At 64.4% G+C, this 22,770-nt stretch overlaps 1 protein-coding gene across 1 annotated transcript in view; it reads left to right on the top strand.

Annotated features, from left to right (window-relative positions):
* Nucleotides 1–3,557: 3,557 nt before the first annotated feature.
* TAOK2 (TAO kinase 2) overlaps nucleotides 3,558–22,770 on the top strand; it is a 33,591-nt gene continuing 14,378 nt past the window's right edge. The window contains 14 exon segments of the mRNA XM_074167209.1: nucleotides 3,558–3,689; nucleotides 3,779–3,850; nucleotides 3,951–4,052; nucleotides 5,734–5,779; nucleotides 5,882–5,978; nucleotides 9,832–9,945; nucleotides 10,051–10,142; nucleotides 10,228–10,321; nucleotides 10,480–10,561; nucleotides 10,673–10,834; nucleotides 14,073–14,342; nucleotides 15,871–16,263; nucleotides 18,044–18,172; nucleotides 21,268–21,471. Coding sequence (XP_074023310.1) covers nucleotides 3,558–3,689; nucleotides 3,779–3,850; nucleotides 3,951–4,052; nucleotides 5,734–5,779; nucleotides 5,882–5,978; nucleotides 9,832–9,945; nucleotides 10,051–10,142; nucleotides 10,228–10,321; nucleotides 10,480–10,561; nucleotides 10,673–10,834; nucleotides 14,073–14,342; nucleotides 15,871–16,263; nucleotides 18,044–18,172; nucleotides 21,268–21,471 — 1,989 coding nt within the window.

Raw genomic sequence — 22,770 nt, 5'->3', positions numbered from 1 at the left:
CCCGAGGCGTCCCCGGCCCCGCCGCCGGTGAGGCCCAGGGGGGGGCCAAGATGGCCGCCGCCCCCCCCCCCTCTCCCTCAGCCCTGATTTACCCCCCTTCCCCCCCCCCCCCCCTTTTTTTTTATTCACGTTTCTGGGGTGAAATTTCGCCTTTTCGGGTGAGAAAAAAAAAGGAAAAAGAGAAGGGTTTGGGGGGGGAGGCCGCAGCCGCCCCCCCCCCCCGCAGCTGGAGCCGGCGGGGGGGGGACGAGGGGGGCCGGGCCCCCCCCCAGCGCCGCCGCCACCGGAGCTGGAGCCGCCGGGGCCGGTGAGAGAGCGGGGGGGGGGACACTTGGGGGGCTGGGAGGGGACTTGGGGGGCTGGGGAAGGGAGGGGTTGGAGGGCTGGGGGGGGTTGGGGGCAGGGGGGGGGCTTGGGGGGCTGGGAGGGGACTTGGGGGGCTGGGGAAGGGGGGGGGTTGGGGGGCTGGGACGGGACTTGGGGGGCTGGGGAAGGGGGGGGGTTGGAGGGCTGGGGGGGGTTGGGGGGCAGAGGGGGGACTTGGGGGGCTGGGAGGGGTTGGGGGGGCGGGGGAGGCACTTGGGGGGCAGAGGAGGAACTTGGGGGGCTGGGGGGGGTTGGGGGGCGGGGGGAGGCACTTGGGGGGCAGAGGAGGAACTTGGGGGGCTGGGGAAGGGGGGACTTGGGGGGCGGGGGAGGCACTTGGGGGGCTGGGAGGGGACTTGGGGGGGCTGGGGAAGGGAGGGGTTGGAGGGCAGGGGGGCACTTGGGGGGCTGGGAGGGGACTTGGGGGGCTGGGGAAGGGAGGGGTTGGAGGGCAGGGGGACACTTGGGGGGCTGGGGGGGGTTGGGGGGGCGGGGGGGGCACTTGGGGGGAAGGGAGGGGTTGGAGGGCAGGGGGGAACTGGGGGGTTGGGGGGCAGAGGGGGGGGGACTTGGGGGGCTGGGGAAGGGAGGGGTTGGAGGGCGGGGGGGAACTTGTGGGGCAGAGCCTGGGTCGCTTGTGGGGCGGAGGGGGGGGGGGACTTGGGGATGGGGGGGGCACTTGGGGGGGCAGAGCCTGGAGCTCTGGGTTCCCGGGGGGGGCACTTGTGGGGCAGAGTCTGGGTCGCTTAGGGGGCAGAACCTGAACCCCGGGTCCCCTCTGCTACTTATGGGGCAGAGCCCAGGTTACTTGTGGGGCAGAGCCTAGAGTCCTGAATCACTTGTGGGGCAGGACCTGGACCCCGTGTCCCCTTTGCTACTTATGGGGCAGAGCCCAGGTTACTTGTGGGGCAGAGCTTAGAGTCCTGAGTCACTTGTGGGGCAGGACCTGGACCGTGTGTTCTCTCTACCACTTATGGGGCAGGGCCCGGACCCCTGGGTCACTTGTGGGGCAGAGCTCAAGCCCCCTGCTCCCCTCACTGAGCAGGGCCTGGGTCACTTGTGGGGCTAGAGCCTGAACCCCTACTTATGGGGCAGGCTCTGGATGATTTGTGGGGCAGAGCGTGGACTCTTGGGTCACTTATGGGGCAGAGTCTGGACCCCATGTTCTCTCTATCACTTATGGGGCAGAAGCTGGCCCCTGGGTCCTTTCTGCTACTTATGGGGCAGGGCCTGGGTCCCTGGGTCACTTATGGGGCAGGGCCTGGGTCACTTATGGGGCAGAGGATGGACTCTTGGCTCACTTATGGGGCAGAGTCTGAACCCCGTGTCCCCTCTACCGCTTATGGGGCAGGGTTTGGCTCACTTATGGGGCAGAAGCTGGCCCCTGGGTCCTTTCTGCTACTTATGGGGCAGGGCCTGGGTCCCTGGGTCACTTATGGGGCAGAGTGTGGACTCTTGGGTCACTTATGGGGCAGACCCTGGACCCCGTGTCCCCCTCTACCACTTATGGGGCAGAGCCTGGGTCGTTTGTGGGGCAGAACTGGGACCCTGGGTCCTTTTTGTTACTTATGGGGCAGGGTGTGGATGATTTGTGGGGCAGAGCCTGGCTGCCTGGGTCACTTATGGGGCAGAGCGTGGACTCTTGGGTCACTTATGGGGCAGAGCGTGGACTCTTGGGTCACTTATGGGGGCAGAGCGTGGACCCCGTGTCCCCTCTACCGCTTATGGGGCAGGGTTTGGCTCACTTATGGGGCAGAAGCTGGCCCCTGGGTCCTTTCTGCTACTTATGGGGCAGAGCCTGGGTCCCTGGGTCACTTATGGGGCAGGGCCTGGGTCCCTGGGTCACTTATGGGGCAGAGCGTGGACTCTTGGGTCACTTGTGGGGCAGAGTCTGGATGCTGTGTCCCCTCTACCGCTTATGGGGCAGGGTTTGGCTCACTTATGGGGCAGAAGCTGGCCCCCGGGTCCTTTCTGCTACTTATGGGGCAGGGCCTGGGTCCCTGGGTCACTTATGGGGCAGGGCCTGGGTCACTTATGGGGCAGAGCGTGGACTCTTGGGTCACTTATGGGGCAGACCCTGGATCCTGTGTCCCCTCTACTGCTTATGGGGCAGAGCCTGGGTCATTTGTGGGGCAGAACTGGGACCCTGGGTCCTTTCTGCTACTTATGGGGCAGGGTGTGGATGATTTGTGGGGCAGAGCCTGGGTCCCTGGGTCACTTATGGGGCAGGGCCTGGGTCACTTATGGGGCAGAGCGTGGAGTCTTGGGTCACTTATGGGGCAGAGTCTGGACCCCGTGTCCCCTCTACCGCTTATGGGGCAGGGTTTGGCTCACTTATGGGGCAGAAGCTGGCCCCTGGGTCCTTTCTGCTACTTATGGGGCAGGGCCTGGGTCCCTGGGTCACTTATGGGGCAGAGCGTGGAGTCTTGGCTCACTTATGGGGCAGAGCGTGGACTCTTGGGTCACTTATGGGGCAGAGCATGGACCCCGTGTCCCCTCTACCGCTTATGGGGCAGGGTTTGGCTCACTTATGGGGCAGAAGCTGGCCCCTGGGTCCTTTCTGCTACTTATGGGGCAGAGCCTGGGTCCCTGGGTCACTTATGGGGCAGGGCCTGGGTCACTTATGGGGCAGAGCGTGGAGTCTTGGGTCACTTATGGGGCAGGGCCTGGGTCCCTGGGTCACTTATGGGGCAGAGCGTGGACTCTTGGGTCACTTATGGGGCAGAGCATGGACCCCGTGTCCCCTCTACCGCTTACGGGGTAGGGTTTGGCTCACTTATGGGGCAGAAGCTGGCCCCCGGGTCCTTTCTGCTACTTATGGGGCAGGGCCTGGGTCACTTATGGGGCAGAGCGTGGACTCTCGGGTCACTTATGGGGCAGACCCTGGATGCTGTGTCTCCTCTACCGCTTATGGGGCAGGGTTTGGCTCACTTATGGGGCAGAAACTGGCTCCTGGGTCCCTGGGTCACTTATGGGGCAGGGCCTGGGTCACTTATGGGGCAGAGCGTGGACTCTTGGGTCACTTATGGGGCAGAGCGTGGACCCCGTGTCCCCTCTACCGCTTACGGGGTAGGGTTTGGCTCACTTATGGGGCAGAAACCGGCCCCCGGGTCCTTTCTGCTACTTATGGGGCGGAGCCTAGACCCCCACCCCGACCCTGCCCCACGGAATCTATGGGTCCCGCAGCCGCCATGCCCTCCAACGCTCGCGCCGGCAGCTTGAAGGATCCCGAAGTGGCCGAGCTTTTTTTTAAGGAAGATCCCGAAAAACTCTTCGGGGACCTGCGGGAGATCGGCCACGGCAGCTTCGGGGCCGTTTATTTCGTGAGTCCTGCCCCCCAAGTTCCGCCCCATAAGTCGCCCCATAAGTCTTTTCCTTCCGCCCCACACATTTTCCCCCCCCCCCCTTCCAGGCGCGGGATATGCGCACTAACGAAGTGGTGGCAATTAAGAAGATGTCCTACAGCGGGAAACAATCTAACGAGGTGAGGATACGTGTGGGGCCGGGGGGGGGTGTTACTTGGGGGGCTGCCCCACATCTTCACGGCCCCTTTCCTGCCCCATAACCCGTTTCGTGCCCCACAGAAGTGGCAGGACATCATCAAGGAGGTGAAGTTCCTGCAGAAGCTGCGGCACCCCAACACCATCGAGTACAAGGGTTGTTACCTGCGGGAGCACACCGCCTGGGTGAGCCCGACCCATAAGTGTGGGGCGGAGAGGGGGAGCGGGACCCATAGATGTGGGGCAGAGAGGGGGCGGGACCCACAGACGGGGTTTTGGGCGGGCAGTTGGTGTTTATACATGGGGTTTTGGGGGGCTTTGGGGCACAGAGATGGGGTTTGGGACCCACGTGTGGGGCAGGGAGGCGTCGGGACCCACAGATGTGGGGCAGGGGGATGTCGGGACCCATAGATGTGGGGCAGAGAGGGGGCGGGAGCCACAGATGGGGTTTGGGGGGGGTGTTGGTGTTTATAGATGGGGTTTTGGGGGGCTTTGGGGCACAGAGATGGGGTTTGGGACCCACATGTGTGGGGCGGGGGGGCGTCGGGACCCACAGATGTGGGGCAGAGGGGGGGAGCGGGACCCATAGATGTGGGGCAGAGAGGGGGCGGGAGCCACAGATGGGGTTTGGGGGGGGTGTTGGTGTTTATAGATGGGGTTTTGGGGGGCTTTGGGGCACAGAGATGGGGTTTGGGACCCACAGATGTGGGGCAGGGGGGCGTCGGGACCCACAGATGTGGGGCAGGGGGGCGTCGGGACCCACAGATGTGGGGCAGGGGGATGTCGGGACCCACAGATGGGGTTTTGGGGGGGCGGTTGGTGTTTATAGATGGGGTTTTGGGGGGCTTTGGGGCACAGAGATGGGGTTTGGGACCCACAGATGTGGGGCGGGGGGGCGTCGGGACCCACAGATGTGGGGCAGGGGGGCGTCGGGACCCACAGATGTGGGGCAGAGGGGTGTCGGGACCCACAGATGGGGTTTTGGGGGGGCGGTTGGTGTTTATAGATGGGGTTTTGGGGGGCTTTGGGGCACAGAGATGGGGTTTGGGACCCACAGATGTGGGGCGGGGGGGCATCGGGACCCACAGATGTGGGGCAGGGGGATGTTGGGACCCACAGATGTGGGGCAGAGGGGTGTCGGGACCCACAGATGAGGTTTTGGGGGGGCGGTTGGTGTTTATAGATGGGGTTTTGGGGGGCTTTGGGGCACAGACATGGGGTTTGGGACCCACATGTGTGGGGCGGGGGGGCGTCGGGACCCACAGATGTGGGGCAGGGGGGCGTCGGAACCCACAGATGTGGGGCAGGGGAATGTCGGGACCCACAGATGAGGTTTTGGGGGGGGGTGTTGGTGTTTATAGATGGGGTTTTGGGGGGCTTTGGGGCACAGAGATGGGGTTTGGGACCCACAGATGTGGGGCAGGGGGGCGTCGGGACCCACAGATGTGGGGCAGGGAGGCGTCGGGACCCACAGATGTGGGGCAGAGGGGTGTCGGGACCCACAGATGGGGTTTGGGGGGGGTGTTGGTGTTTATAGATGGGGTTTTGGGGGGCTTTGGGGCACAGAGATGGGGTTTGGGACCCACATGTGTGGGGCAGGGGGGCGTCGGGACCCACAGATGTGGGGCAGGGGAGTGTGGAGACCCACACGTGTGGGGCAGGCTGCAGTTGGGGGTCACTGGACCCATAACCGGGCTGTGGAGTGGGTGAGAGCTCGCGGTGGGACCTCATGTGGGGCAGGAGCCGCCCCACGGCTAGGTTTAGGGGGCAGGTAGATGTGGGGCAGGGAGCGCCCCATAGCCTGCTGTGGGGCTGCCCCACGGCAGGACTTGTGGGGCAGCTATGGGGCTGACTCTTCTCTCCTTAGCTGGCCATGGAGTATTGCTTGGGCTCGGCTTCCGACCTGCTGGAGGGTGAGTCCGGGCGCCGTGGGGCAGAGCCGTGGGGCGGAGCTATGGGGCAGCGCCGTGGGGCGCCCCATAGATTTTCTCCACCCCATTTCTCTGCCCCCCAAGTGCACAAGAAGCCGCTGCAGGAGGTGGAGATCGCGGCCATCACCCACGGGGCGCTGCAGGGCCTGGCCTATCTCCACGCCCACAACATGATCCACAGGTGCCTGCCCCATAGCCTGCCCCATAGCCTGCCCCATAGCGTGCCTCACGGCTGCCCCATAGCGCACCCCGGGTGCTCTCTGCTTCTCCTGCCCCACGGCGCGCCGATGGCTCACGTAGCCCCATAGTTTCCTTTGGGATTGGGCTGCCCCATAGCGCGTCCCGGGCTCTCTCTGTCCCATAGCCTGCCCCATAGCCTGCCCCATAGCCTGCCCCATAGCGCACCCCGGGTGCTCTCTGCTTCTCCTGCCCCACGGCGCGCCGATGGCTCACGTAGCCCCATAGCGCGCCCCGGGCTCTCTCTGCCCCATAGCCTGCCCCATAGCGCGTCCCGGGCTCTCTCTGCCCCATAGCCTGCCCCATAGCCTGCCCCATAGCGTGCCCCATAGCCTGCCCCATAGCGCACCCCGGGTGCTCTCTGCTTCTCCTGCCCCACGGCGCGCCGATGGCTCACGTAGCCCCATAGTTTCCTTTGGGATTGGGCTGCCCCATAGCGCGTCCCGGGCTCTCTCTGCCCCATAGCCTGCCCCATAGCGCGTCCCGGGCTCTCTCTGCCCCATAGCCTGCCCCATAGCCTGCCCCATAGCGTGCCTCACGGCTGCCCCATAGCGCACCCCGGGTGCTCTCTGCTTCTCCTGCCCCACGGCGCGCCGATGGCTCACGTAGCCCCATAGTTTCCTTTGGGATTGGGCTGCCCCATAGCGCGTCCCGGGCTCTCTCTGCCCCATAGCCTGCCCCATAGCGCGTCCCGGGCTCTCTCTGCCCCATAGCCTGCCCCATAGCCTGCCCCATAGCGTGCCCCATAGCCTGCCCCATAGCGCACCCCGGGTGCTCTCTGCTTCTCCTGCCCCACGGCGCACCGATGGCTCACGTAGCCCCATAGTTTCCTTTGGGATTGGGCTGCCCCATAGCGCGTCCCGGGCTCTCTCTGCCCCATAGCCTGCCCCATAGCGCGCCCCGGGCTCTCTCTGCCCCATAGCTTGCCCCATAGCCTGCCCCATAGCCTGCCCCATAGCGCACCCCGGGTGCTCTCTGCTTCTCCTGCCCCACGGCGCGCCGATGGCTCACGTAGCCCCATAGTTTCCTTTGGGATTGGGCTGCCCCATAGCGCGCCCCGGGCTCTCTCTGCCCCATAGCGTGCCCCATAGCGTGCCCCATAGCGTGCCCCATAGCCTGCCCCATAGCGCACCCCGGGCGCTCTCTGCTTCTCCTGCCCCACGGCGCGCCGATGGCTCACGTAGCCCCATAGTTTCCTTTGGGATTGGGCTGCCCCATAGCGCGCCCCCGGCTCTCTCTGCCCCATAGCTTGCCCCATAGCGTGCCCCATAGCCTGCCCCATAGCGCACCCCGGGTGCTCTCTGCTTCTCCTGCCCCACGGCACACCGATGGCTCACGTAGCCCCATAGTGCGCCCCGGGCTCTCTCTGCCCCATAGCCTGCCCCATAGCGCGTCCCGGGCTCTCTCTGCCCCATAGCTTGCCCCATAGCGTGCCCCATAGCCTGCCCCATAGCGCACCCCGGGTGCTCTCTGCTTCTCCTGCCCCACGGCGCGCCGATGGCTCACGTAGCCCCATAGTTTGCTTTGGGATTGGGCTGCCCCATAGCGCGCCCCGGGCTCTCTCTGCCCCATAGCCTGCCCTATAGCGCGTCCCGGGCTCTCTCTGCCCCATAGCCTGCCCCATAGCGCACCCCACGGCTGCCCCATAACGCACCCCGGGCGCTCTCTGCTTCTCCTGCCCCACGGCGCACCGATGGCTCACGTAGCCCCATAGTTTCCTTTGGGATTGGGCTGCCCCATAGCGCGCCCCGGGCTCTCTCTGCCCCATAGCCTGCCCCATAGCGCGTCCCGGGCTCTCTCTGCCCCATAGCCTGCCCCATAGCATGCCCCATGGCTGCCCCATAGCGCACCCCAGGTACGCTTTGCCCCATAGCTGCCCCACTGATTGCCGTTTTCTGCCCCACTGATCCCACCCCATTGATCATCTCTTCCCATCCCGCCCCACTGATCTCTGCCCCACATCTCTGCCCCACTGATCCCCCCTTTGTCTCCCCCCGCTCCCCCTCCTCTGCCCCACTGATCCCTGCCCCACATCCCTGCCCCACATGTCCCACCCCACTGATCACCTCCACCTATCCCTGCCCCACTGCTCCTTGTCCTCCATCTCTGCCCCACTGATCCCCCCTTTGTCTCCCTCCTCTGCCCCACTGATCCCTGCCCCACATCCCTGCCCCACTGGTCCCACCCCACTGATCCCTGCCCCACATCCCTGCCCCACATGTCCCACCCCACTGATCACCTCCGCCTATCCCTGCCCCACTGCTCCTTGTCCTCCATCTCTGCCCCACTGATCCCCCCTTTGTCTCTCACCGCTCCCCCTCCTCTGCCCCACTGATCCCTGCCCCACTGATCCCTGCCCCACATCCCTGCCCCACATCCCTGCCCCACATCCCTGCCCCACATCCCTGCCCCACATGTCCCACCGATCACCTCCGCCTATCCCTGCCCCACTGCTCCTTGTCCTCCATCTCTGCCCCACTGATCCCCCCTTTGTCTCCCCCCGCTCCCCCTCCTCTGCCCCACTGATCCCTGCCCCACATCTCTGCCCCACTGATCCCCCCTTTGTCCCCCACCACTCCCCCCGATCCCTGTCCTCTGCCCCACTGATCCCTGCCCCACTGATCCCTGCCCCACATGTCCCACCCCACTGATCACCTCCACCTATCCCTGCCCCACTGCTCCTTGTCCCGCATCTCTGCCCCACTGATCCCCCCTTTGTCTCCCACCCCTGCCCCACATCCCTGCCCCACATCCCTGCCCCACATCCCTGCCCCACATGTCCCACCCCACTGATCACCTCCTCCCATCCCTGCCCCACGGATCCCACCCCACTGATCCCTGTTTCACATCTCTGCCCCACTGATCCCCCCTTTGTCTCCCACCGCTCCCCCCGCTCCCTCTCCTCTGCCCCACTGATCCCTGCCCCACATCCCTGCCCCACATCCCTGCCCCACATGTCCCACCCCACTGATCACCTCCTCCTATCCCTGCCCCACTGATCCCTGTCCCACATCTCTGCCCCACTGATCCCCGCTTTGTCTCCCACCGCTTCCCCTCCTCTGCCCCACATCCCTGCCCCACATCCCTGCCCCACATGTCCCACCCCACTGATCACCTCCGCCTATCCCTGCCCCACTGCTCCTTGTCCCACATCTCTGCCCCACTGATCCCCCCTTTGTCTCCCACCGCTCCCCCCGCTCCCCCTGCTCTGCCCCACTGATCCCTGCCCCACATCCCTGCCCCACATGTCCCACCCCACTGATCACGTCCTCCCATCCCTGCCCCACGGATCCCGCCCCACTGATCCCTGTTTCACATCTCTGCCCCACTGATCCCCCCTTTGTCTCCCACCGCTCCCCCCGCTCCTCCTCCTCTGCCCCACTGATCCCTGCCCCACATCCCTGCCCCACTGGTCCCACCCCACTGATCACCTCCTCCCATCCCTGCCCCACGGATCCCGCCCCACTGATCCCTGTCTCACATCTCTGCCCCACTGATCCCCCCTTTGTCTCCCACCGCTCCCCCTCCTCTGCCCCACTGATCCCTGTTTCACATCTCTGCCCCACTGATCCCCCCTTTGTCTCCCCCCGCTCCCCCTCCTCTGCCCCACTGATCCCTGCCCCACTGATCACCTCCTCCCATCCCTGCCCCACATGTCCCACCCCACTGATCACCTCCGCCTATCCCTGCCCCACTGCTCCTTGTCCCGCATCTCTGCCCCACTGATCCCCCCTTTGTCTCCCCCCGCTCCCCCTCCCCTGCCCCACTGATCCCTGCCCCACATCTCTGCCCCACAGAGACGTCAAGGCCGGCAACATCCTGCTGACGGAGCCGGGGCAGGTGAAACTGGGGGACTTCGGCTCCGCCTCCATCGTGGCCCCGGCCAACTCCTTCGTGGGGACCCCTTACTGGTGAGCGGGGCCACCACTTGTGGGGCTCAGCCCCATAGCGTGTGTGTGTGTGTGGGGGGGGGGGGATGTTTCTAACCCCCCCCTCCCTTTCTCCCTGCCCCATAGGATGGCCCCCGAAGTCATCCTGGCCATGGACGAGGGACAATACGACGGCAAAGCCGACGTCTGGTCTTTGGGCATCACCTGCATCGAATTGGGTGAGGACTTGGGGGGGTGGGAGGTTGAGGTACTTATGGGGCTGAGCCCCACGGCGCCGCCCCCTAAGTTTTTTTGGCCCCACAGCGGAGAGGAAGCCCCCCCTTTTCAACATGAACGCGATGAGTGCCTTATACCACATAGCGCAGAACGAGTCTCCCGTTCTTCAGGCCAATCACTGGTGAGATCCTTCCGCCGACCAATCAAAAATAAAACCTTCTCCCCGGTCGCCCGGTTTCTTTCCGGGACGCGTGGGTCCGCCCTAGATATGTGGGGCAGACCCCTTAGACCCCATAACTTCTTTTAATTATGGGACGACGGATGGATTGCGGGCGGTAGGTCGGAATATTTCCGGAATTTCGTCGATTCGTGTCTTCAGAAGATCCCGCAGGATCGTCCCACCTCCGAAGTTCTCCTTAAGGTAAAACTTTTTGGTGACGTCATCGAGGTCACCCGGGGTTCAGGGGTGGGGACACGATACGTCGGGAGATGTCCCCGATTTTGAGGACCCCCCCTTTTTGTCCCTTCTCAGCATCGGTTCCTGCTCCGAGAACGTCCCCAGAGGGTGGTGTTGGACCTCATCCAAAGGACCAAAGACGCCGTCCGGGAGTTGGACAATCTCCAGTATCGGAAAATGAAGAAGATCCTCTTCCAGGAAGCCCCCAACGGACCCGATCCTGGCGAGGAAGAGGAGGTGAGGAAGGTCCTTTTCGGTCCCCCCCCCCCCCCCAATCCCTCGGGGACGTCCCCGTGTCACCTCTTGGGGTCTCGGTGACCCTCACGGAAGGTTCTCCTGAGGTTCTTGGCTTCTTCTCCACCATCTTGGGACGTTCCTGAGGTTCCTTGTCACCTCCTGGGGTCTTCTCCATCCTGGTGGCACGTCCCCGTGTCCCCTCTGTCACCTCCTGGGGTCTCGGTGACCCTCACGGAAGGTTCTCCTGAGGTTCTTGGCTTCTTCTCCACCATCTTGGGACGTTCCTGAGGTTCCTTGTCACCTCCTGGGGTCTTCTCCATCCTGGTGGCACGTCCCCGCGTCCCCTCTGTCACCTCTTGGGGTCTCGGTGACCTTCACGGAAGGTTCTCCTGAGGTTCTTGGCTTCTTCTCCACCATCTTGGGACGTTCCTGAGGTTCCTTGTCACCTCCTGAGGTCTTCTCCACCCCCGCGAGATCTCCCTGTCACCTCCTGGGGTCTTCTCCGTCCTGGTGGCACGTCCCCGCGTCCCCTCTGTCACCTCCTGGGGTCTCGGTGACCCTCACTGAAGGTTCTCCTGAGGTTCTTGGCTTCTTCTCCACCATCTTGGGACGTTCCTGAGGTTCCTTGTCACCTCCTGGGGTCTTCTCCACCCCTGCGAGATCTCCCTGTCATCTCCTGGGGTCTTCTCCATCCTGGTGGCACGTCCCCGTGTCCCCTCTGTCACCTCCTGGGGTCTCGGTGACCCTCACGGAAGGTTCTCCTGAGGTTCTTGCCTTCTTCTCCACCATCTTGGGACGTTCCTGAGGTTCCTTGTCACCTCCTGGGGTCTTCTCCATCCTGGTGGCACGTCCCCTCTGTCACCTCCTGGGGTCTCGGTGACCCTCACGGAAGGTTCTCCTGAGGTTCTTGGCTTCTTCTCCACCATCTTGGGACGTTCCTGAGGTTCCTTGTCACCTCCTGGGGTCTTCTCCACCCCCGCGAGATCTCCCTGTCACCTCCTGGGGTCTTCTCCATCCTGGTGGCACGTCCCCGCGTCCCCTCTGTCACCTCCTGGGGTCTCGGTGACCCTCACTGAAGGTTCTCCTGAGGTTCTTGGCTTCTTCTCCACCATCTTGGGACGTTCCTGAGGTTCCTTGTCACCTCCTGGGGTCTTCTCCATCCTGGTGGCACATCCCCGTGTCCCCTCTGTCACCTCCTGGGGTCTCGGTGACCCTCACGGAAGGTTCTCCTGAGGTTCTTGGCTTCTTCTCCACCATCTTGGGACGTTCCTGAGGTTCCTTGTCACCTCCTGGGGTCTTCTCCATCCTGGTGGCACGTCCCCGCGTCCCCTCTGTCACCTCCTGGGGTCTCGGTGACCCTCACGGAAGGTTCTCCTGAGGTTCTTGGCTTCTTTTCCACCATCTTGAGACGTTCCTGAGGTTCCTTGTCACCTCCTGAGGTCTTCTCCACCCCCGCGAGATCTCCCTGTCACCTCCTGGGGTCTTCTCCGTCCTGGTGGCACGTCCCCGTGTCCCCTCTGTCACCTCCTGGGGTCTCGGTGACCCTCACTGAAGGTTCTCCTGAGGTTCTTGGCTTCTTCTCCACCATCTTGGGATGTTCCTGAGGTTCCTTGTCACCTCCTGAGGTCTTCTCCACCCCCGCGAGATCTCCCTGTCACCTCCTGAGGTCTTCTCCACCCCCGCGAGATCTCCCTGTCACCTCCTGGGGTCTTCTCCGTCCTGGTGGCACGTCCCCGTGTCCCCTCTGTCACCTCCTGGGGTCTCGGTGACCCTCACTGAAGGTTCTCCTGAGGTTCTTGGCTTCTTCTCCACCATCTTGGGACGTTCCTGAGATTCCTTGTCACCTCCTGAGGTCTTCTCCACCCCCGCGAGATCTCCCTCTCACCTCCTGGGGTCTTCTCCATCCTGGTGGCACGTCCCCGCGTCCCCTCTGTCACCTCCTGGGGTCTTGGTGACTGCCCCGGAAGGTTCTCATGGGGTTCTTGAGGTTTTGGGGGTCTTCTCCACCACCGTGGGACATCCTTGAAGTCCTTTATGGTTTCCTGGGGTTTTGCACACCCCTGTGTCACCTCCATGAGGTGACCTCCGTGGCCCATCTCTACGTCCCACCTTGACTCCAGTTGACCCCAGTGGAACATCTCTGAGGTTCTGGTTGATCTCCATGGAACATCTCCCAGGTTGTGGTTGAACTTGGTGGTTCCTCTCCATGTTCTCGAGCAACGTGAGGTCCCTTTGTCCCCGTGTCACCTCCTTGAGGTCCCCACTGTCCCTTTGAGGTTCTCCTTGACCTCCCTGGCCCATCCCCACGTCCCACCTTGATTCCAGTTGACCCCGGTGGAACGTCTCTAAGGTTCTGGTTGACCTCCGTGGAACATCTTTGAGGTTCTTGTTGATCTCCTGCTTCCTGTCCATGTCCTCGTCCCAACCTGGGGTCCCCTTGTCACCGTGTCCCCTCCACGAGGTCCTCCTTGACCTCCGTGGCCCATCCCCACGTCCCACCTTGACTCCAGTTGACCCCAACGGAACATCTCTGAGGTTCTGGTTGATCTCCATAGAACATGTCCCAGGTTGTGGTTGAACTTGGTGGTTCCTCTCCATGTTCTCGAGCAACGTGAGGTCCCTTTGTCCCCGTGTCACCTCCTTGAGGTCCCCACTGTCCCTTTGAGGTTCTCCTTGACCTCCCTGGCCCATCCCCACGTCCCACCTTGATTCCAGTTGACCCCGGTGGAATGTCTCTAAGGTTCTGGTTGACCTCCGTGGAACATCTTTGAGGTTCTTGTTGATCTCCTGCTTCATGTCCTTGTCCTAACCTGGGGTCCCCTTGTCACCGTGTCCCCTCCACGAGGTCCTCCTTGACCTCCGTGGCCCATCCCCACGTCCCACCTTGACTCCAGTTGACCCCAGTGGAACATCTCTAAGGTTCTGGTTGACCTCCGTGGAACATCTTTGAGGTTCTTGTTGATCTCCATGGTTCTTCTCCACATCTTCGTCCCAACCTGGGGTCCCCTTGTCCCCGTGTCACCTCCCTGAGGTTCGTCCCACCAGAGATGGGACATCTCTGAGGTCCCATTGATTTCCGTGGAACGTCTTTTGAGGTTCTGATTGACCTCCGTGCAACGTCTTCCGGGTTCTCCTTGATCTTCACGGTTCTTCTCCATGTTCTTGCCCAACCTGAGGTCCCCTCGTCCCCGTGTCACCTCCCTGATGTCCCCTTCCTCCCCCTTGTCCCCCCCTCCAGGAGGTGGAGCCCTTCCTGCCGCGGGCGGGGACGGTGGGGAGCATGGAGAGCAGCCACTCGGTCCCCAGCATGTCCATCAGCGCCTCCAGCCAGAGCAGCAGCGTCAACAGTTTGGCCGACCCTTCTGAGGAGGAGGAGGAGGTGGAGGAAGACGATGAAGAAGACGAGGAGGATGAGGAGGATGAGGAAGAAGAAGGTCCCCAGTTGGCCATGATGCAGGAGGGGGAACACACGGTCACCTCCAACAGCTCCGTCATCCATCGGTTGCCCGTAAGTTGGGTTCAAGGGGGACGTAGGGATGGGGGGCCACCACCGGGGGGAGGTCCCGATGGGGAACCACCACCCTGGGGACGTCCCGATGGGGGGCCACCACCATGGGGGGAGATTCTGAGGTGTGGGGCCACCACCGTGGGGAGGTTCCCCATGTGGGGCCACCACCCTGGGGACGTCCTGATGGGGGGCCACCACCATAGAGAGGTTCCGATGGGGGTTCTACCATCTGGGGAAGGTTTAGGATGTGGGGCCACCACCGTGGGGAGGTCCTGATGGGGGGTCACCACCTTGTGGAGGTTGTTATGAGGGTTCACCTCCATGGGGCAGCCCCACTAAGGCCCCCCACCCCGGGGACGTCCCAATGGGGTTCCACCACCATGAGGAAACCTTGCTGAGATCCACCATGAGGAGAACCCGTTGAAATCCATCACCCTGGGGAGGTCGTTATGGGGGTCCACCACCCTGGGGAGGTCGCTATGGGGGTCCACCGCCATGGGGCAGCCCATTGAGGCCCCCCCACCCCACCTGATGTGGGTCCAGCACTATAAGGAAACCCCATTGAGAGTCACCGTGGGGAGATCCCATTGAGATCCACCACCGTGGGGAGATCATTATGGGGGTCCATCACCGTAGGAAGGTCATTGTGGGGGTCCACCACCCTGGGGAGGTCGCTATGGGGGTCCACTGCCGTGGGGCAGCCCATTGAGGCCCCGTACCTTGGGGAACGTCCTGATGTGGGTCCAGCACTATAAGGAAGCCCCATTGAGAGTCACCATGGGGAGATCCTATTGAGATCCACCACCGTGGGGAGGTCATTATGGGGGTCCACCACCCTGGGGAGGTTGCTATGGGGGTCCACCACCGTGGGGCAGCCCATTGAGGTCCCCCCACCCCACCTGATGTGGGTCCAGCACTATAAGGAAACCCCATTGAGAGTCACCATGGGGAGATCCCATTGAGATCCACCACCGTGGGGAGATCATTATGGGGGTCCATCACCGTAGGAAGGTCATTATGGGGGTCCACCACCCTGGGGAGGTCGCTATGGGGGTCCACCGCCGTGGGGCAGCCCATTGAGGCCCCCTACCTCGGGGAACGTCCTGATGTGGGTCCAGCACTATAAGGAAGCCCCATTGAGAGTCACCGTGGGGAGATCCTATTGAGATCCACCACCTGGGGAGGTCATTATGGGGGTCCACCACCCTGGGGAGGTCGCTATGGGGGTCCACCACCATGGGGCAGCCCATTGAGGTCCCCCCACCCCACCTGATGTGGGTTCAGCGCTATAAGGAAACCCCATTGAGAGTCACCATGGGGAGATCCCATTGAGATCCACCACCCTGAGGAGGTCGCTATGGGGGTCCACCACCCTGGGGAGGTCATTATGGGGGTCCACCACCCTGGGGAGGTCGCTATGGGGGTCCATCACCGTGGGGCAGCCCATTGATATCCCCCACTCCGGCAACGTCCCGATGGAGTTCCACCACCCCGAAGGTTCTTGACGTTCTCCACCCCTCCTTTACAGCCCCCCGACGGCCTCTACGACCCCCCTCCTTCCCCTTCCCCCCCACCCCACCACCCTCCCCCGCCACCCCCTCCCCCCCCGCCCCCTCCCCCTCGCCGCCGCCCCTCCCCCCGCCCCCTCCCCCACCACTTCTCCACCATCCGCACGGCCTCCTCGGTGACGCGGCAGCAGAGGGCGCGGGAACGGGAGGCGGCCCTTCGGGAGCAGCTCAGCGGGTACCAACGCATGAGACGCCAACACCAGAAGCAGCTCCTGGGCTTGGAGACCCGTCTGAGGGCCGAACTGGAGGACCACCAGTTCCGACTGGAACGGGAACTGGAGAACCAACGGGCGGCAGCCGCCGCCGAAGCCGAGAAACTGGCCAGGAGGCACCAGGCCATCTTCGAGAAGGAGGTGGGGAAGGGGGCTTAGGAGGGCGTGGGAGGGGCTTAGGAGGACGTGGGAGGGGCTTAGGAGGGCGTGGTTGGGGTGGGAGGGGCTTGGGGTGGGAGGAGCTTAAGATGGTGGTGGTGGTTGGAGAAGACCGTGGGGTTTGAGGAACGTCAAGGGGGAGAAGGTGACCGGGAGGCACCAGGCTATCTTTGAGAAGGAGGAGGGGAAGGGGGCTTAGGAGGACGTGGGAGGGGCTTAGGAGGGCGTGGTTGGGGTGGGAGGGGCTTGGGGTGGGAGGAGCTTAAGATGGTGGTGGTTGGAGAAGACCGTGGGGTTTGAGGAACGTCAAGGGGGAGAAGGTGACCAGGAGGTCATGGAGATGGAGGTGGGAGGGGCTTAGGAGGGGTGGGAGGGGCTTAGGAGGGCGTGGTTGGGGTGGGAGGGGCTTGGGGTGGGAGGGGCTTGGGGTGGGAGGAGCTTAAGGTGGTGGTGGTTGGAGAAGACCGTGGGGTTTGAGGAACGTCAAGGGGGAGAAGGTGACCAGGAGGTCATGAGGATGGAGGTGGGAGGGGCTTAGGAGGGGTGGGAGGGGCTTAGGAGGGTGTGGTCATGTGGGAGGGGCTTGGGGAGGGGGCGGGGTTTGGGGAGGGGGCGGGGCTTGGGGAGCCCCAGTGCCCCGGAGGTGGCCGGGAGAGTGCAGGAGGTGGGAGGGGCTTAATGGGGCGGGGTCTGGGGAAGGGGCGGGGGGGGTGTCAATCCTTCGGGGGCGGGGCCATGCCTTGGGGGCGTGGTCACTCCTCGTGTGGGCGTGTCCTAAGGCGAAAGGGGGCGGGGCTTCTTCACAGCCCAGGGCTTCCCTATGGGCTACAGACTGGGGCAGGGCTTAGGGGGCGGGGCCAGGACTTGTGGGCGGAGCCAAGCCTAGGGGGCGTGGTCATCCCAACGGGGGCGTGTCCTAAGGCACTAGGGGGCGTGTCCTGAGGTACGAGGGGGCGGGGCTAAATGTAGGGCTAGTGCTTTCCTATGGGGTATAGACCTGGGGGGGGATGACACTTAGGGGCGGGGCCAAGCCTTGTGGGCGGGGCCAAGCCTCGGGGGCGTGGTCACCCCAATAGGGGCGTGTCCTAAGGCACTAGGGGGCGGGGCTAAACGTAGGGCTAGTGTTTTCCTATGGGGTATAGACCGGGGGGGGGATGACACTTAGGGGCGGGGCCAAGCCTTGTGGGCGGAGCCATGCCTCGGGGGCGTGGTCATCCCAACGGGGGCGTGTCCTACCGCACGAGGGGGCGTGTCCTGAGGTACGAGGGGGCGGGGCTAAATGTAGGGCTAGTGCTTTCCTATGGGTTATAGACTGGGAGGGGGATGACATTTAGGGGCGGGGCCAAGCCTTGTGGGCGGAGCCAAGCCTCGGGGGCGTGGTCATCCCAATAGGGGCGTGTCCTAAGGCACTAGGGGGCGTGTCCTGAGGTATGAGGGGGCGGGGCTAAATGTAGGGCTAGTGCTTTCCTATGGGGTATAGACCTGGGGGGGGATGACATTTAGGGGCGGGGCCAAGCCTTGTGGGCGGAGCCAAGCCTCGTGGGCGTGGTCATCCCAACGGGGGCGTGTCCTACGGCACAAGGGGGCGTGTCCTAAGCAAACAAATAAAAGGGGGCGGGGCTTCACTGCCTAGTGCCTCCCTAAGGGGCATAGGCTGGGGGGGGGGGGGGGGAGGAGGTTGGGAGGGGCCTGTGTGGGCGGGGCCTTGTCTGACCACGCCCCCTCTGGCCCCTCCCCTTCTCCCCCCCCCCCCCCTTCACAGGCCAAGGTGGCTCTGGGGGAGGAGAAGAAGTTCCAGCAGCACATCCTGGGCCAGCAGAAGAAGGAACTGGGCAACCTGCTGGAGGCCCAGCGGCGCCAGTACAAACTGCGCAAGGAGCAGCTCAAGGAGGTGAGGAAACGCCCCACGCACTATGGGGCAGCCCCACAACCACGCTATGGGGCTGGGATACGCCCCCCCCCCCACACACACCCCCCTTCAATGGGGCTGGGACCTTCCCCCCTATATCTTCCTGAATCTCCCCCCCCCCCGCTATGGGGCTGGGATCCTCCTCGTGGGGCAGGGACCCCCCGCTCTATGGGGCAGGGACCCCCCCAACTCACTTATGGGGCAGCCCCACAACCACGCTATGGGGCAGGGACCCTCCCCAACCCCTCTATGGGGCAGGGACCCCCCCCCTATATCTCCCTGACTCCCTCGCTATGGGGCTGGGATCCTCCTCGTGGAGCAGAGACCCCCCCCTCTATGGGGCAGGGACCCCCCCCAACTCACTTATGGGGCAGCCCCACAACCCCGCTATGGGGCAGGGACCCTCCCCAACCCCTCTATGGGGCAGGGACCCTCCCCAACCCCTCTATGGGGCAGGGACCACCCCCTATATCTTCTTGACTCCCCCACTATGGGGCTGGGATCCTCCTCATGGAGCAAGGACCCCCCCCAAGTCTCTTATGGGGCAGCCCCACAACCACGCTATGGGGCAGGGACCCCCCCCAACCCCACTATGGGGCAGCATGGAGCCCCTCTATGGGGCAGGGACCCCCCTCTATATCTTCTTGACTCCCCCGCTATGGGGCTGGGATCCTCCTCGTGGAGCAGAGACCCCCCCCAAGTCTCTTATGGGGCGCCCCACAACCCCGCTATGGGGCTGGGATACGCCCCCCCCCACCCCCCTTCAATGGGGCTGGGAACCTCCCTCCTATATCTTCCTGAAGCTCCCCCCCCCCGCTATGGGGCTGGGATCCTCCTCGTGGGGCAGGGACCCCCACCAACTCACTTATGGGGCAGCCCCACAACCCCGCTATGGGGCTGGGACCCCCCCAACCCCACTATGGGGCAGCATGCAGCCCCTCTATGGGGCAGGGACCCCCCCCTATATCTTCTTGACTCCCCCCGCTATGGGGCTGGGATCCTCCTCGTGGGGCAGGGACCCCCCCCAAGTCTCTTATGGGGCAGCGACCCCCCCCAAGTCTCTTATGGGGCAGCCCCACAACCACGCTATGGGGCAGGGACCCCCCCCAACCCCACTATGGGGCAGCATGCAGCCCCTCTATGGGGCAGGGACCCCCCCCCTATATGTTCTTGACTCCCCTGCTATGGGGCTGGGATCCTCCTCGTGGAGCAAGGACCCCCCCCAACTCTCTTATGGGGCAGCCCCACAACCCCGCTATGGGGCAGGGACCCTCCCCAACCCCTCTATGGGGCAGCATGCACCCCCTATATCTCCCTGACTCCCCCGCTATGGGGCTGGGATACGCCCCCCCCCCCCCACCCCCCTTCAATGGGGCTGGGACCTCCCCCCTATATCTTCCTGAAGCTCCCCCCCCTGCTATGGGGCTGGGATCCTCCTCGTGGGGCAGGGACCCCCCCAACTCACTTATGGGGCAGCCCCACAACCCCTCTATGGGGCAGGGACCCCCCCAACCCCTCTATGGGGCAGGGACCACCCCCTATATCTCCCTGACTCCCCCGCTATGGGGCTGGGATCCTCCTCGTGGGGGCAGGACCCCCCACCAACTCACTTATGGGGCAGCCCCACAACCACGCTATGGGGCAGGGACCCCCCCAACCCCTCTATGGGGCAGGGACCCCCCCTCTATATCTTCTTGACTCCCCCGCTATGGGCTGGGAATCCTCCTCGTGGGGCAGGGGCCCCCCAAGTCTCTTATGGGGCGCCCCACAACCCCGCTATGGGGCAGGGACCCCCCAAGTCCCTTATGGGACACCCCACAACCTCTATGGGGCAGGGGCAACCCTATACGCTTCTTATGGGGTATCTCTAATCCCTCTATGGGGCAGGACCTCCTCTATGGGGCTGGCACCCTCCCTGAACCCCCCCCCCCCTTCCCCAAACATCCCTATGGGGCAGGAACCCCCCCCGGCACCCCCTCTATGGGGCAGAGACACCCTCCAAACCCCCCAGTGCATCCCCAAACTCTTCTATGGGGCTGGGAACCCCCCCCCCGGACACCCCCAATCCCCCAAATCCCTCCCCACGGCCCCTCCCTGACTCTGCCCCACCTCGCTATGGGGCAGGAGCTGCAGGAGAACCCCAAATCCTTCCCCCAAACTCCCCCTAAGTCCCCCCAAACTCCCCCTAAGTCCCCCCAGATCCCTCCGGGATCTCTCCCTGACTCTGCCCCACCTCGCTATGGGGCAGGAGCTGCAGGAGAACCCCAAATCCTTCCCCCAACCCCCCCCAGGAGACCCCCAATCCCCCCAAACTCCCCCAAAGTCCCCCCAAACTCCCCCAAACTCCCCCCAGATCCCTCCCAGGATCTCTCCCTGACTCTGCCCCACCTCGCTATGGGGCAGGAGCTGCAGCAGAACCCCAAATCCTTCCCCCAAACCCCCCCAGGAGACCCCCAATCCCCCCTGGGAGCCCCCAAAGTCCCCCCAAACTCCCCCAAAGTCCCCCCAAACTCCCCCTAAGTCCCCCCAGATCCCTCCCGGGACCCTTCCCTGACTCTGCCCCACCTCGCTATGGGGCAGGAGCTGCAGGAGAACCCCAAATCCTTCCCCCAAACCCTCTCAGGAGACCCCCAATCCCCCCTGGGAGCCCCCAAAGTCCCCCCACACTCCCCCAAAGTCCCCCCAGATCCTTCCCAGGATCCCTCCCTGACTCTGCCCCACCTCGCTATGGGGCAGGAGCTACAGGAGAACCCCAAGTCCTTCCCCCAAACACCCTCAGGAGACCCCCAATCCCCCCGGGAGCCCCCAAACTCCCCCAAAGTCCCCCCAAACTCCCCCTAAGTCCCCCCAGATCCCTCCCGGGATCCCTCCCTGACTCTGCCCCACCTCGCTATGGGGCAGGAGCTGCAGGAGAACCCCAATCGTTCCCCCAAATGCCCTCAGGAGACCCCCAATCCCCCCTGGGAGCCCCCAAAGTCCCCCCAAACTCCCCCAAAGTCCCCCCAAACTCCCCCAAACTCCCCCCAGATCCTTCCCAGGATCCCTCCCTGACTCTGCCCCACCTCGCTATGGGGCAGGAGCTGCAGGAGAACCCCAGCACCCCTAAGCGGGAGCGCCAGGAGTGGCTGCTGCGGCAGAAGGAGACGCTGCAGCAGCTGCAGGCGGAGGAGGAGGCCGCCCTGCTCTGCCGCCAGCGCCAGTACTTCGACCTCCAGTGCCGCCAGTACAAGCGCAAGATGTTACTGGCCCGCCACAACCTGGACCAGGACCTGCTGCGGGAGGTGGGGGGGGGGGTGTGTGGGGAGGGGGGGTCCTTGGGGGGCTGGGGAGGAGGGGGGGAGAGACTGTATGGGGTCCTAGGGGGGTCCTAAGGGCAGCCTGGGGGAGTTTTTGGGGGGGCTGGGGGGGTTCCTGGGGGTGTGGGGCAAGGTTTGGGGGCTTTGAGGGGGGGCTGGGGGGGTGTGGGGCAGGAGTTTGGGGGGTTTGAGGAGGGTTGGGGGGTGTGGGGCAGGAGTTTGGGGGGGTGTGGGGGGTGTGGGGCAGGAGTTGGGGGTCCCTGGGGGTGTGGGGCAGGAGTTTGGGGGGTTTGAGGAGGGTTGGGGGGTGTGGGGCAGGAGTTTGGGGGGTTTGAGGAGGGTTGGGGGGGTGTGGGGCAGGAGTTTGGGGGGTTTGAGGAGGGTTGGGGGGTGTGGGGCAGGAGTTTGGGGGGTTTGAGGAGGGTTGGGGGGTGTGGGGGGTGTGGGGCAGGAGTTTGGGGGTTTTGAGGGGGGTTGGGGGGGTGTGGGGGGGTGTGGGGCAGGAGTTTGGGGGGGTGTGGGGGGTGTGGGGCAGGAGCTGGGGGTCTGGGGGGGTGTGGGGCAGGATTTTGGGGGGGGTTTGAGGGGGGTTGGGGGGGTCTGGGGGGGTGTGGGGCAGGAGTTTGGGGTGGTGTGGGGGTGTGGGGCAGGAGTTGGGGGTCTGGGGGGGTGTGGGGCAGGAGTTTGGGGGGTTTGAGGGGGGGGGGGGGGGGGGTCCTAAGTGCATCCCTGGGGGTGTGGGGGGGGACTTTGGGGAGGCCCCCAGCCCCACATCCCTCCCCCTGCCCCACATCTTCCTCCCCCCCCCACATCCCCCCCATCCCAAACCTTGCCCCACATCCCCTCCATCCCCCCCACATCCCCCCCCACATCCTCCCCCTGTGCCCCACATCCCCTCCATCCCCCCCACTTTCACCCCACATCCCCCTTTCCCCCCCCACTCACCCCACATCCCCCCCCCCGTGCGCCACATCCCCCCCCGTGCCCCACATCCCCCATTCCCCCCCCACATCCCCCCTACTCACCCCACATCCCCCTCTGCCCCACATCCCCCATATCCCCCCCACCCCATTTCCCCCCCACATCCCCTCCATCCCCCCCACTTTCACCCCACGATCCCCCTTTCCCCCCCCACTTTCACCCCACATCCCCCTTTCCCCCCCCACTTTCACCCCACATCCCCCTTTCCCCCCCCACTTTCACCCCACATCCCCCTTTCCCCCCCCATTTCCCCCCACCCCATTCCCCCCCCACCCCATTTTCCCCCCCCACATCCCCTCCATC

The sequence above is a fragment of the Numenius arquata genome, unplaced genomic scaffold, assembly GCF_964106895.1.
Source record: "Numenius arquata unplaced genomic scaffold, bNumArq3.hap1.1 HAP1_SCAFFOLD_942, whole genome shotgun sequence".
Taxonomy (NCBI): Eukaryota; Metazoa; Chordata; class Aves; order Charadriiformes; family Scolopacidae; genus Numenius; species Numenius arquata.
Note: the sequence above shows the minus strand (reverse complement) of the source record. Positions and strands in the feature narration are given on the sequence as shown.